The sequence below is a fragment of the Pleurodeles waltl genome, chromosome 2_2, assembly GCF_031143425.1.
Source record: "Pleurodeles waltl isolate 20211129_DDA chromosome 2_2, aPleWal1.hap1.20221129, whole genome shotgun sequence".
NCBI classification, from domain to species: domain Eukaryota; kingdom Metazoa; phylum Chordata; class Amphibia; order Caudata; family Salamandridae; genus Pleurodeles; species Pleurodeles waltl.
The window spans coordinates 511,688,831-511,701,717 of record NC_090439.1 but is presented as its reverse complement, the minus strand read 5'-3'; the positions used below and the strand labels follow the sequence as shown (position 1 = coordinate 511,701,717).

Below are 12,887 nucleotides of genomic sequence, written 5' to 3'. Positions count from 1 at the left end.
AATCCCTTGAACTGGTGGAGGTTGTTGCCAACATGATAAGGCACAAACAACCCTTCTTCCTGTAGAGTGTAACATAAGCAAAGATTTGCCTTGCTAATTTGGCAATAGTGACTACCGAGTGTCACAGTGTGGCTTACAGGACGTTTGAGCGACCTGAGCATGGAAAGAGGGCCAAGAGGTCTCAGAGTAAAAAGGAAGGGAGAAAATAAGCTTTAGCTGGCTTAAGTGAAAACGTCTCACAGACAGGGCTTAATTTATTATTTTTTCAAGTATTCTATTGGTTTTCTGAGCTAAAGCGATTTAAAACAAAGTTTCACACCGCAGAATGACACAGGGGCAGAAAATCATGGACTGACAGCAAGGGACTCAATAGGCAGTGCTTAGTTTGTTAAGAAATATAAAAAATATAAGTGCAGGGTCTGCAGGGGCTTTCGAGTGGAGGGTTTGTTGATTACAGCAGCTGGTCCTCTTTATTCCACTTTCCTGCACTATTCTACACGTGCTATCTGTTTATCTCACTTCTGCAGCTTCAAGTTACCACTGCTTCCATCCTTTGTCACTGTTTTCCTATCTTTCTTTTTCGGTGCAATGCGTGTGCACTTTAAGTGCAGGTGTATCAAGACCTGTGTTGTTTTCGTTGGGCCACCAATAGCAGTGAATCTGTATTTCTAATATGTAATTTTAAGGCTTGCATTTGCCTTGATAGCCTGTGTGATACATAAAAACACCTGATGGTAGCAAGTAAATGCCTCAGAAAAAAATGCCTTCTACGCCCTGAAACACCTACACAAAATAAAATCCAAATCTTCATCCCATTTGAAGACCTAAAAACCGTACTACAATCCTTAGTCCTCTCCAAGCTTGACTGTAGTAACATAACGATCAGTGGGGTCCCAAAAACACTTTGGGGCATATTTATACTCCGTTTGCACCGAATTTGCGTCGTTTTTTTCGACGCAAATTCGACGTAAAACTAACTCCATATTTATACTTTGGCGTTAGACGCGTCTAGCGCCAAAGTTCATGGAGTTAGCGTCATTTTTTGGCGTGAACACCTTCCTTGCGTTAATGATATGCAAGGTAGGCGTTCCCGTCTTAAAAAATTACTGCGATGCATATGCGTCGTATTTATACTCCTGGGCAAAAATGATGCCCGGGAGTGGGCGGGACTAAAAAACCCGCATTTGCGCCGGATTTTAGCGCCTGGGTCAGGGCAGGCGTTAAGGGACCTGTGGGCTCAGAATGAGCCCAGAGGTGCCCTCCCAAGCCCCCAGGGACCCCCCCTGCCACCCTTGCCCACCCCAGGAGGACACCCAAGGATGGAGGGACCCATCCCAGGGAAGAAAAGGTAAGTTGTGGTAAGTATTTTTTGAATTTTTTTTTTGTGGCATAGGGGGGCCTGATTTGTGCCCCCCCTACATGCCACTATGCCCAATGACCATGCCCAGGGGACAGAAGTCCCCTGGGCATGGCCATTGGGCTAGGGGGCATGACTCCTGTCTTTGCTAAGACAGGAGTCATGTTAATGGCGTCTGGGCGCCAAAAAAAAATGGCGCAAATCGGGTTAAGACGATTTTTTTGCCTCAGCCTGACTTGCCCCATTTTTGGACGCCCAAACGCCATTTTTCCCTACGCCGGCGCTTACTGGTGTACGTGTTTTTTTTTCACGCACACCAGGCAGCGCCGGTCGGCTAACGCCGGCTAACGCCATTCAATAAATACGGCGCCCGCTTGGCGCTTCAGAATGGCGTTAGCCGGCGCTCATTTTTTTGGCGCAAAACTGCGTTAGTGCAGTTTTGCGTCAAAAAGTATAAATATGGCCCTTTATTGCTATGAAATTCACACTTAACGCAGAGGCCAGACTTCTCTCTGGAGACAGCTACTATGATTACGTTACTCCTACATTCCAAAAACTCAACTGGCTACCAATTGAAGCGAGAAGTATATTCAAAATGGCCTGAATAACCCACAGAGCTCTTCACACTGAAAAACCAACCTACCTCGCAAACAACCAATCAAAACCTGGACTAAAGAGGCCGCTGCGAAGCTGAAACCCTCTACTCCTGATTCCGCCCAAATTTAAAAATGAAAAATCACCCTTTCCTTCTATGGGAATCCACCTACAATTTGGAACGCCCTGCCACAGGAACTTCGTAACAATCAATCATTCCTACACTTCTTAAAAAAACCTTAGGTTCTATCCAAATACTTGAACTCACCTTCCTAAATAACCATCTTCCCTGACAAACTTCCCCCTCCAACCAGCATTGAACCTAAACAAAACTACCTTGAATTTAACTGTGCATTCCCCAAGCTTTTGAAATAACCTGCCTTTGCTGCCTCCAAACCATATAACCCATTAACCCAACCATCATTTACATATAATTACTATGTATGACTATTGTTTTTATTATTTTCCTTGCATATTGTCTGTAAATGTTGCTGATAACCCATCTATTCCACCATTGTGTCCATTCTGTTACCATGTATGTCCATTGTTTTTATCATTTTCCTTGTATATTGTCGGTAAATGTTGCTGTGCACATTCTGTGAAGCGCTAGGATACCTTCGGGTCAAGTTTGCGTTATATAAAACTCGAAAAAAAATAAATAAATAAATAAAACAGATCAGTGTCTAACATCCCTATCTTATTAGAAAACTATACTAGGTAACTATGGATTTCATCGTAAAAAGGGTCACCGTGACTGCAACCCCCAATTTCTGATAGGACATGTTTGTCTGCTTTACTTAGGTTGACTCGACGACCTTCTCTAGCTGGATTTCCATGCACAAGTGTGCGTGTCTAGCTTCACGCTAGGGACAGAGAAGAAGTAATTCCACACCGATTTCTCAGCAAGACGTCTTCGAAGGAAGACCATAGAGTTTTTTTTAAAGCCACAGTATCTTGCTTTCTTGTGGGCGATGGATGAAGTGAGAAATTACTAATGTTACTATGTATATTCCACAGTTCTTCAGCAATTTGGGAAAAGAAGATAAAGCACAACAAATGACATGAAAGGAAACTTTGAATTTATATAGTGCCCTTTCAAAGAATGTGTATTTGTATTTTCCATGGAGTGGAGCAGATCAAATAAACCAGAGGCTTGTGAGTCGTATCTTCCAATTTGAGAAAGGGTCGTTATTTTCACCACACATCCAGGTGTGCTCATTTTATCAGGATTGAAAGGGTGAAAAGCTGAGTTTGACTTGCAAGGATTCAAAGCTGTGATCTGCAAACCACCCCAGATGTCAGCAAAAATGTATTACAAACGTAGTTTGCTACTTGAAAACAATTGTCTTTACGGTTAAGTATACACTGGCGACGGGTGTTCAAAACATGTGTTATACTTGCATTTTCTATGTAAAATGCCAACAGTATTTAATTCTTTTGATGTCCGAAAACAGACATAAATAAATTGAATTGCCAATAATATTGTTCTTAACATACACTTTTGACACTGTTAAACAGGTGACAAATTCTGGTCCTTGACTAACTTTTCCGATCACGCTGGCTAGTAGCAAGCCACCTGCCCACCTTTCAATGAAAAATTGGGAAACACCAAACTTTGCCTTATATTTCTCACCCAACAAAATCCTCACTGGCCTTCGTTAGGGAATCATCTACTAGTTGACTGAGGTTTCTCAGGTGGTGATGGGCAGCAAACAAAAAGTCATCTGACCACCCACTCTAAGGGGCATATTTATACTCTGTTTGCACCAAATTAGCCTCATTATTTTCTATTCTAATTCGGTGCAAAACAAACTCCATATTTATACTTTGGCGCTAGACCCGTCTAGCTCCAAATTTATGGAGTTAATGTCACTTTTTGGACGTGAAAACCTACCTTGCTGAATGAGATGCAAGGTATGCGTTCCTGTGCAAAAAATGACTCTATGGCTTTAACGCCATATTTATACTCCCGTGGTGCACAGGAGGGGTCAAAAAAGGTGAAAAGCTTGCTTTGCCCCATTTGTTTACGCCTGGGGCAGGGCAGGCGTTAGGGGACCTGTGAGCCTATTTCCATAGTGGAACACCATGGAATAAGCCCACAGGGGCCCTCCCCAGGCCCCAGGGACACCCCTACCCACACCAGAGGCTCAGCAGAGGATGGGGGACCCCATCCCAGGTAAGTACAGGTAAGTACAGGTACGTTTTTTATTTTATTTTTTAAAGTGCCATAGGGTGCCCTGAAATGGGCCCCCATACATGGCACAGGGTGCAATGGCCATTCCCAGGAGACCCTTGTCCCCTGTGCTGGCCATTGTGGTGGTGGGCATGACTCCTGCCTTTTATGAGGCAGGAGTCATGGTGCATAGTAGGTTTAGTGCCATAAAATGACGCTAATCTAGGTAGAGTCATTTTTTTACTCTAACCTGCCTAACGTCATTTTTTGGTGCAAAACCCCCTTCTACCATACCGCCAGCTCCACCCGACTAACGTCATTTTTGTTGACGCTAGCCTACCCTTTGCACCGGCTTGCACCATTCCATAAATATGGTGCCTGGCTGGTGCACAGAAATGGTGCAAGCCGGTGCTAAACTTTTCAGGGCAAAACTGCATTAGTGCAGTTTTGCACCAAAAAGTATAAGTCAGGGCCTAAGTTTGGCAGACAGTCGGATGACTTACCTTGGTGGCCCGTATTCTGTCTGGATGTTGGAGGAGTATGCTGGAGCCAGAGTAGGCTTTGTTGTTGACATAGTGTCGGTCGGCCTGCCTATAAATCGTGTGGGTGGATCATGAATTTGGCAGAGAAGGAACTCTGTTGCACTGGAGTACAGCCAATGCCAAAATCTAAATCAGACCCTAAATCAAATCATCCTATCAAGGCAAAGTCCAGGTAGGATTGTTTGGCTCAAATCAAGCCATTCATCACCTTGCACAATCTACTCAACGAACTCCAAAGAGACTTTAGGTCAGGCTTCTTTACAGAGGCTGATTCAGGTAGTGGATGATTCTTGAGACTCACTGACGTTGGTAAATCTTGCCTGCTAATCATCCTTAACTTTTCAGCTGACTTAAATGCTGTTGAATATGCGGTACTGCTTCATATTTTGAATCAATGAATGGGTAGTAGATATAAGATCCTCAGGTAGACCTCACCTCATCTGGCCAACTGAGCACAGTTAATAAAGTCTGAAGGCTTCCTTTCTTGTCTAGTTGTCCTAATGCTTGGTTTGCCCAAAGGCACCATCCTGACACTCATACTGTTCACACTTTACCATGGACTCCTTGGTGACCTTTCACAAGAACTGGTCGTGTGACATCCCCAACAAACCAACAATAGCAAACTATATCTAAATGCGTCCTCAGTAACTGATATATCAGAGCTTTCCAGTCCCATGAAGGATATTCACACCTGGAAGACACAATGTTATCTGAAAATCTCAGTTTCCTTCTGTTAACCTGACAGCCTTCTGTGCACTTTACCACTGATGACCAGTGCTAAAGTGCTGGTGTTGTCTTCCCTAAACATGATAGTACTGGCTTATACCCAATTGATATATTTAATTTACTCATATGTCCCTAGTAAGGTGGTACTACATGTAACCAGGTCTTGTAAATGAAATGTTACTAGTGGGCCTGCAGGACTGATTGTGCCACCCACCCACGTAGCCCTTTAACCATGTCTCAGGCCTGCCATTGCAGGGCCTTTATTTGCAGTTTTACACTGCCATGTCGACCTGGCAAAATAACCCTTTTGCCAGGCCCTAAAATTCCCTTTTTATGCTTATATGCCATCCCCAACGTAAGCCTGGACAACCCAAAGGGCAGGGTGCAATGTATTTTAAAGGGAAGGCATGTATTTTAAAATTGTACATGTCCTGGTAGTGCAAAACTTCCAATGTCGTTTTTCACTACTCCAAGACCTAGCTCTATCATAAGATAACCTTTGAGTTGCCTTATTACATTGTATAAGTGTAATTCACAATCTGGAAGAATTTAAAATCTCAATTTATGGTTATGTTGGAAGCTTTTGGTGCATCCCCAGGTTTACAAGGTCGTGCAAATCTGGTAATGTGACAGAAGCCATGAGAGTTGCATGGGAACACCTACCGCAATGCCCATGGAATGCCTACCCAAGGCGGAGCAGCGCAACGTAGCGAGTTGTGCTGCCTTGCCTAATCCAGATTTGTGAGGCCACACAAAGTGGCTTTGCATGGCATCATAAATCTGGCTGAAAACTTTCTGTCACGCAAGTACCACTTTGCATGGTGCAAACGTGATGCAAGGCTATCATAAATATGGGCCAAAGTTTTAAAATGTGAAACACCTTCTCGGGTTGCATGCTGAGAATATCAAACTGTCTCCCCTTAGCACCATATAAGCAGCATTAATAACAGACATTAAGGGCCATATTTATACTTTTTGACGCAAAACTGCGCTATCGCAGTTTTGCGCCAAAAAGATTAGCGCCGGCTAACGCCATTCTGAAGCACCATGCGGGCGCCGTATTTATTGAATGGCGTTAGCCAGCGCTAGCAGACCGGCGCTGCCTGGTGTGCGTGGAAAAAAACCACGTACACCAGGCAGCGCTGGCGTAGGGAAAAATGGTGTTGGGGCGTCTTAAAATGGGGCAAGTCAGGTTGAGGCAAATAAATCGCCTCCACCCGATTTGCGCCATTTTTAACGACGCCCAGACGCCATTTACATGACTCCTGTCTTAGTAAAGACAGGAGTCATGCCCCCTTGCCCAATGGCCATGCCCAGGGGACTTATGTCCCCTGGGCATGGTCATTGGGCATTGTGGCATGTAGGGGGGCACAAATCAGGCCCCCCTATGCCCAAAAAAGAAAAAAAAAAAAAAATGTATACTTACCTGAACTTACCTGAATGTCCCTGGGATGGGTCCCTCCATCCTTGGGTGTCCTCCTGGGGTGGGCAAGGGTGGCAGGGGGGGTCCCTGGGGGCATGGGAGGGCAGCTGTGGGCTCATTTTGAGCCCACAGGTCCCTTAACGCCTGCCCTGACCCAGGCGTTAAAAAGAGGCGCAAATGCGGGGTTTTTTGCCCCGCCCACTCCCGGGCGTGATTTTTGCCCGGGAGTATAAATACGACGCATTTGCGTCGCAGTCATTTTTTTAGACGGGAACGCCTACCTTGCATCTCATTAACGCAAGGAAGGCATTCACGCAAAAAAATTACGCTCATTCCTCATACTTTGGCGCTAGACGCGTCTAACGCCAAAGTATAAATATGGCGTTAGTTTTGCGGTGAATTTGCGTTGAAAAAAACGACGCAAATTTGGCGCAAACGGAGTATAAATATGCCCCTAAATTCCTCTTGTATGAGGGGCTTCTTTTTTCTGTGTCCGCTTAACACACAAACTATCCATTTAATATATCTACAAATATGTCATTAAATGGTGTAGACAGCAGTGGTGGCTGCCACAAATGTCAAGGGGGGTGGGGCAAGGAGGGAGGGGCAAGGGGGGTAAGATGAGGACGGGGAAACACTTTTTTAAAAAAGGGCCTTTTTTGCCATTCCTGTCAACTCCTGCCACCTCGCTCCTCTTCCCCTAATGGGACACCAGCATAGGCTCCCCAGGAATCCTGATGCCGTTTTCATGCTAAGGATAGCATGAAAGCAGCACCAGAATTGATCTGAGCAGCTCAGACTGTTGCTCGGACACAGCTCTGGAGTCTGTGCAGTTTCTCCAGCCCGGCTGTTCAACACAGCCGGGGTGGAGAAACCTAAGTGCGCAAGTGTGTTTGGCGAGCCTGCGACGGCTGACCAAATACACATGTGCACTTAGGTGCACTCTCTCCTCCTTCCGTGACCCTACCCTGCCCCTCCCTACGCTGCTGGTTGAGCCAGCAGATTAAAAATAAAACAATAGTCAACTATCATTTCATTTTGCATCTCCTGGCTCTTGGCCAGATGGGTGAAGCTCCTCCGCCATTGCGGAGGAGCTGCCCCTGGTAGCCAGTAGACCCTTAGAATGTATATGCAGACGTCATGGGAACTTGCAACCATTGTCATTGACAATGCTTTTATAATGTTTCTACAAGGTAATGGCAAAGATTTAAAATAGTGTCAGGGACAGGGGTGCACGGATCTCCAAACAGTGAAAAGGCTAATGTCTTACCCTCATACTATGTTTGACAATAGAGTAGTCTCTAGGCTCACTTGGGTTCCACTGCTGCTGAATTTATCCGATTTAGTGGATGTAATCTGCATTTGAAGTCCTTAAAGAGTTGACATGCTTGAATATACATCTATTCCTTTTCATTGTATTTAATTCTTGCGTAAACTAAGACCCATGTAAATCTCACTCGTGCCCTTTGAGGCCTGGTTCACGCTATAAGTATATACTGATAAATAAGTCAATATGGTGCGTCACTCATTAGTTATGCATTAAACAAAAGTCACCACATCGATTTTCTCAATGCTTGTTCTTTTATGTCATGACACACAATTCCGTCTTCTGTGGGGCAATTTCACATTTTTACCTGACAAGGATTGCCTTCTCTTTTATTTTACTACATGAAATATTTCTATTGATTTAGCATAAGGTGTTACTAAATATAAATCACTTGGGTGTTTACTGTATGAAACCTTTGTACAGGTGTTTTACATGAACATTCTTAATACTTTCTCTGATAGTTTCCATCAATAAGTGATGGCCATTCTCGTCTCTTGAAAGATTGCAACCAGTTTTAAAAGATAAGTAGCCCCCATTGAACAAATGTATTTAATAACTTTATTAGTACATGGCTTAGCGTTGGGAATGACAGACAGACACCGCATAGTGTATTATCACTTCTGATCATTACCATAATCATTTGGGTATTGTCTCATACCGAGGTTGTTCAACCTAGTGTAGTAACAAAGAACATGATTGTGGAGGATCAATGTCAAAGCAGCATGTTTTTTCAATTATAAATGTTCACACATGATATAAAGACTATTGTTGCTTGAGAACAAATCTGCTTTCTTTTGATGGCCCAATGCATAGATCATAGGGCATTAAATATTTATTTTTTACCTCTTTTAACTGTGAGCAGCACGGACTAGTCAGTAGGTCAGTGGCCTATGTACTGGGAGACGATTTGCACAATGTTATCCACACGTCATCCACACAGCTGTTCATCTGCTTGCGTGATCACTTGTGTAACTGTTCACCCGCCTCCAGCTCATTCATCCTTCAGTCGACTTATCTAGCAATCTAACTCACATACCTAACTGTGTGCTGGCCATATCTCCATAGCCATAATCCGTTCACTCAAATAGCTCATCCATCTATCCTTCTACCCGTCCATGCATTGTATAACTCTCAATGTTCTAACCAAATTTCTCTGCATCCATTCATTCACATCACTTATCTTTCCGTTGTTAATATCGAATCAATCGATGCACACAACAAGACACCTTTATATATGAACAATACATTTTCAAATGTAAACAAAGTCACATCACCCATGTTAGATTCCTCTCTCATGAACTCTCTGTCAACCCCAGCACGTAGATACGTGGTCAGTCAGGCTCTGCAGCCTAGGTCAGAAGGTTAATGATTGACAGGTCACAGGTGGGGTAACACTTAGCCGACAGCCAAATACAAAAGCTTAGATCAGATCCCACAGATAGGCAGCAACACTACAATGGTCCCCGGAGATTGGCCCCAATAAAGCACAAATGGCCAGAAGGACCAACCATTCCCAAAAAACCATAAAGGTAGTTGGCCCATGTAGTTAGGTACACTTCATCAATCAGGATAGGACACAGCACACACAGCAGATGCAGCGATCACATGATCCTCAGACCAGACATCTGGACACGTACTCGCTGGACTATATAGTGTCCACACCAGGTCGAGGCCCACCTGCATTCCTACCTGGAAATTGTATCTGCGATTCCTTGTCAGTAGTTCACATATTACCAGGGAAGGAATGTTTATTGCTCCCAGTGAGATGTATAAACATGTGTTGTTTCTATTTTCCATGAGAGGCAGTCCTCAGACCATGGTGCTATGACTGCTCTCCCGGCTGCAATGTATAATTAAATGAACTGTTTCATGTTTTGTCCCATGCCTCTTGTTTTTTTTTAAGGTAAATCCTCATTCGAGCAACACCTCCATCCAACAGTCCAGCTTTGTTTGAACTTATTTAATTGCCTTTCTTTTGTTTTCTGATGTTTTTCTCTTTCCACCCCTTCAATCTTGTGTAAGCACAAAAGCTGATAACTGTTAATACCGTGGGCATTGGTACATACACCATCACCCAAAATGAATACTGGAATCTTTGCACACATCTCAGCCCTCTGGCCTCTTCACAAGCTTTTACTCTTCAAACGTTTGCAATATCCAGTAACCACTCAATACAGAAACACATCTATTTGACACACATTGGAGAATATGTAAAACATGTAAGTGTAAGTTAATATTTCTTACAAAACTAGCACTAGCATAATGCTGTTTTCATTTCATATTTAATGGGGCCTGCAATGTGTCCAAGCAAATTGTATGAGCACATTTGAAATGTATTAAAACAATGAAGATAGAAATAAGCCGAACACAAAGAAAACTGTGGTCAGTACCTTATCTCCCAGGTAGGCCGGTGGTGCCATCCAGTAGAGGCTGTGCACAGATGTAGGCAGCTCCTGAACATCAGCCACAACACTGCTGCTGCCAGGGTTGAAGGCAGCAGGGATGCCAGCTCCCTCCACACTCCCCAAGCGCCAATCTCTCATTTCCACAAGCTGTCAGAGTGGAAGAAAATAGCATTTAAGGATCTGATAGAAGGATATTTCTTCCACACCTTTCTGATTTTCAAAATCTCATTTATAAACTAAATCAAAAGGCAATGTGCTGAAATTTGTACCAGTTTGCATCTGTAGCAATAATTCAGTCAATGAAGGTTTCCCCTCAAATTTATACAATTTCAGCCAATATATTATAATACCACTTTATTGGCACTATGAGTGAATCAAACATTGCCAATAGTAGCTAGAGACTTGGTAACTCTTTTTAAAATACTGATACTTGATATCCCCAAATGTGCAAGGCGATTAATTACTTTCGCCATATCAAGTAGCATACAGTGAATATTGACTACATTGCTGGCTAAAAAAAGATGCCTAGCTCACTTTGCGGATGCTACTGGCCATTTCACAAATATATTTTTATACGTTTTATTTTTTAAAGCCATAAATATCTGTGGATGCATGGCTATCTTCGAAATCCTTTTAATACAAGAACAGCTCGAAAGCAGCCGGCGCCCTTCTCGACTAGATTTCAATAGTGTTTTGTGCAAGACTAGTGACCTCTCTTAACGTAAAAAGGGCACACCTTTGTCCGGCGCTTGTCTGAGCTGCGACATTGGTTCGTTGCTCCAAAGCAAAAGCAAGTCGTGCAGCCTTTGGGGTTTGTTCGGTGGAGGTGAAAAGACCCTGGACTGCACAGTTCACACTGCGAACCTTTCACGTTGCCCTGTCGAGGATGGAAGGGATGTGGAAAAGAGGGAGGAAATCATTAACATTAAGCTCATTTTCATTTATTTTGCAAACTCCTTAATAAACACTACAGTTGTGAATTACTTTCGCAAAAGCATCCGTTATAGGCTGAGGCATAACATAATCTATAATTGTTTAGAGGATATTCAAATGTAAAACGAGGCAGATTCATATATCCCTAAGAAAGCCTGTCAATCATTCTCTTATTGCAAGTACATATGAAATCAGACAGACTTGTAATAGGAAGAAAGTATCACTCCTAGCCTGTAACGATCTATCACAAGTTCATCATAACAACCTACTGAGCTGAAAGTGGGTCAGTCAGGACTGAGCAGTAAGCCAGAGAGGTGCATGTGAGCATCAGAAAATAGTTCCACCACACTTTCTTTGCTCCACCGGGCAAGAGGAGACACCAGGGGAGGTGGGGCAGGAAATAAAACCTGGATATGGCCTGCAAGCATATTAAGAAAGACTATCACACACCTTCAAGTCGCCACGTGCTGAGGTCAACAGCAGCCATGGTATGGGAATGCAGTTCCAATGCAGCTTGCCAGTGGTGTGGAATATTCCCCCAAATGCCTACCTTTATCCTCCTTCTGAGAGGAGAGAGTAGTGAATGCATGGGGCAAGGATTCAGAGAAAGAAGGACCTGAATGCAATAAGGAACATACCAATAAATACTCTAACCTAGACTGTATGCCTGAAAATTCTTCTAAGTGCACCAGTAGCAGTATTATCTTTTTTCAATAGGTTAGTTGCTCAATATCATGAAAATCCTCCTTTTTCACCCAATTTTGCTGATCACAAAATATTTTGGATTTGCACTATTCAGTGTCCTTAGTAGTATGTAAGGCTGTGCTTCTTGTTACGGGATAGACAAATGCTACCAACTCAAATAACCATGCAGACTCTTCTTTGCAATCCAAACACAGTATTTGTTGGCATGTTACTCCTAGAAATCCTAGCTCCAGGACCACCTGGGTCCAATCAACAGTAGTGGGGCAACCTGTTTTTCTCATATATGATTTCTTCCATGATGCCCATATCTGTGAGAATGTAAAGCACTTCTGGTAAAGTGTCATATCTTGTAGCATTAACTAGGAAGCGTACTACTTTGTCATGTGTTAACTGCATTTGGGCCTTATTTCTACATGATTACAGATGTAAACACTGAGCTATGTTTGGGGGTACATTTTTGTGGAGTGCAGTATATCTGACCCAATAGCATGAGGAATTGGGGAGCATCTATTGCTGACATGTGCTGATACCTGACAATTTGTTATCTGACAATTTTCAGTGGGCCTTACGGGTCACATTGCTATTAGACAGCTCTCTCAAGATGGGATAGTCATGAGAACTAGAGGGTACTTTGCTAGCAAAGAGGAACAAGCATAGTATTAGGAGACAAAAGAGAAGCATAAAGACAAAAATACATATCTT

General features: G+C 43.3%; 1 protein-coding gene across 2 annotated transcripts in view; it reads right to left on the bottom strand.

Annotated features, from left to right (window-relative positions):
• The window catches only part of LAMA3 (laminin subunit alpha 3), a 933,952-nt gene that overhangs the window by 195,964 nt on the left and 725,101 nt on the right, over positions 1–12,887 (bottom strand). For both annotated transcript variants that reach the window (XM_069220025.1, XM_069220026.1), the window contains 2 exons: positions 11,284–11,424; positions 10,533–10,694 (listed from right to left, as the gene is read on the bottom strand). In XM_069220025.1, the coding sequence (XP_069076126.1) occupies positions 10,533–10,694; positions 11,284–11,424 (303 nt within the window). The remainder of the gene's footprint in view (positions 1–10,532; positions 10,695–11,283; positions 11,425–12,887) is intronic.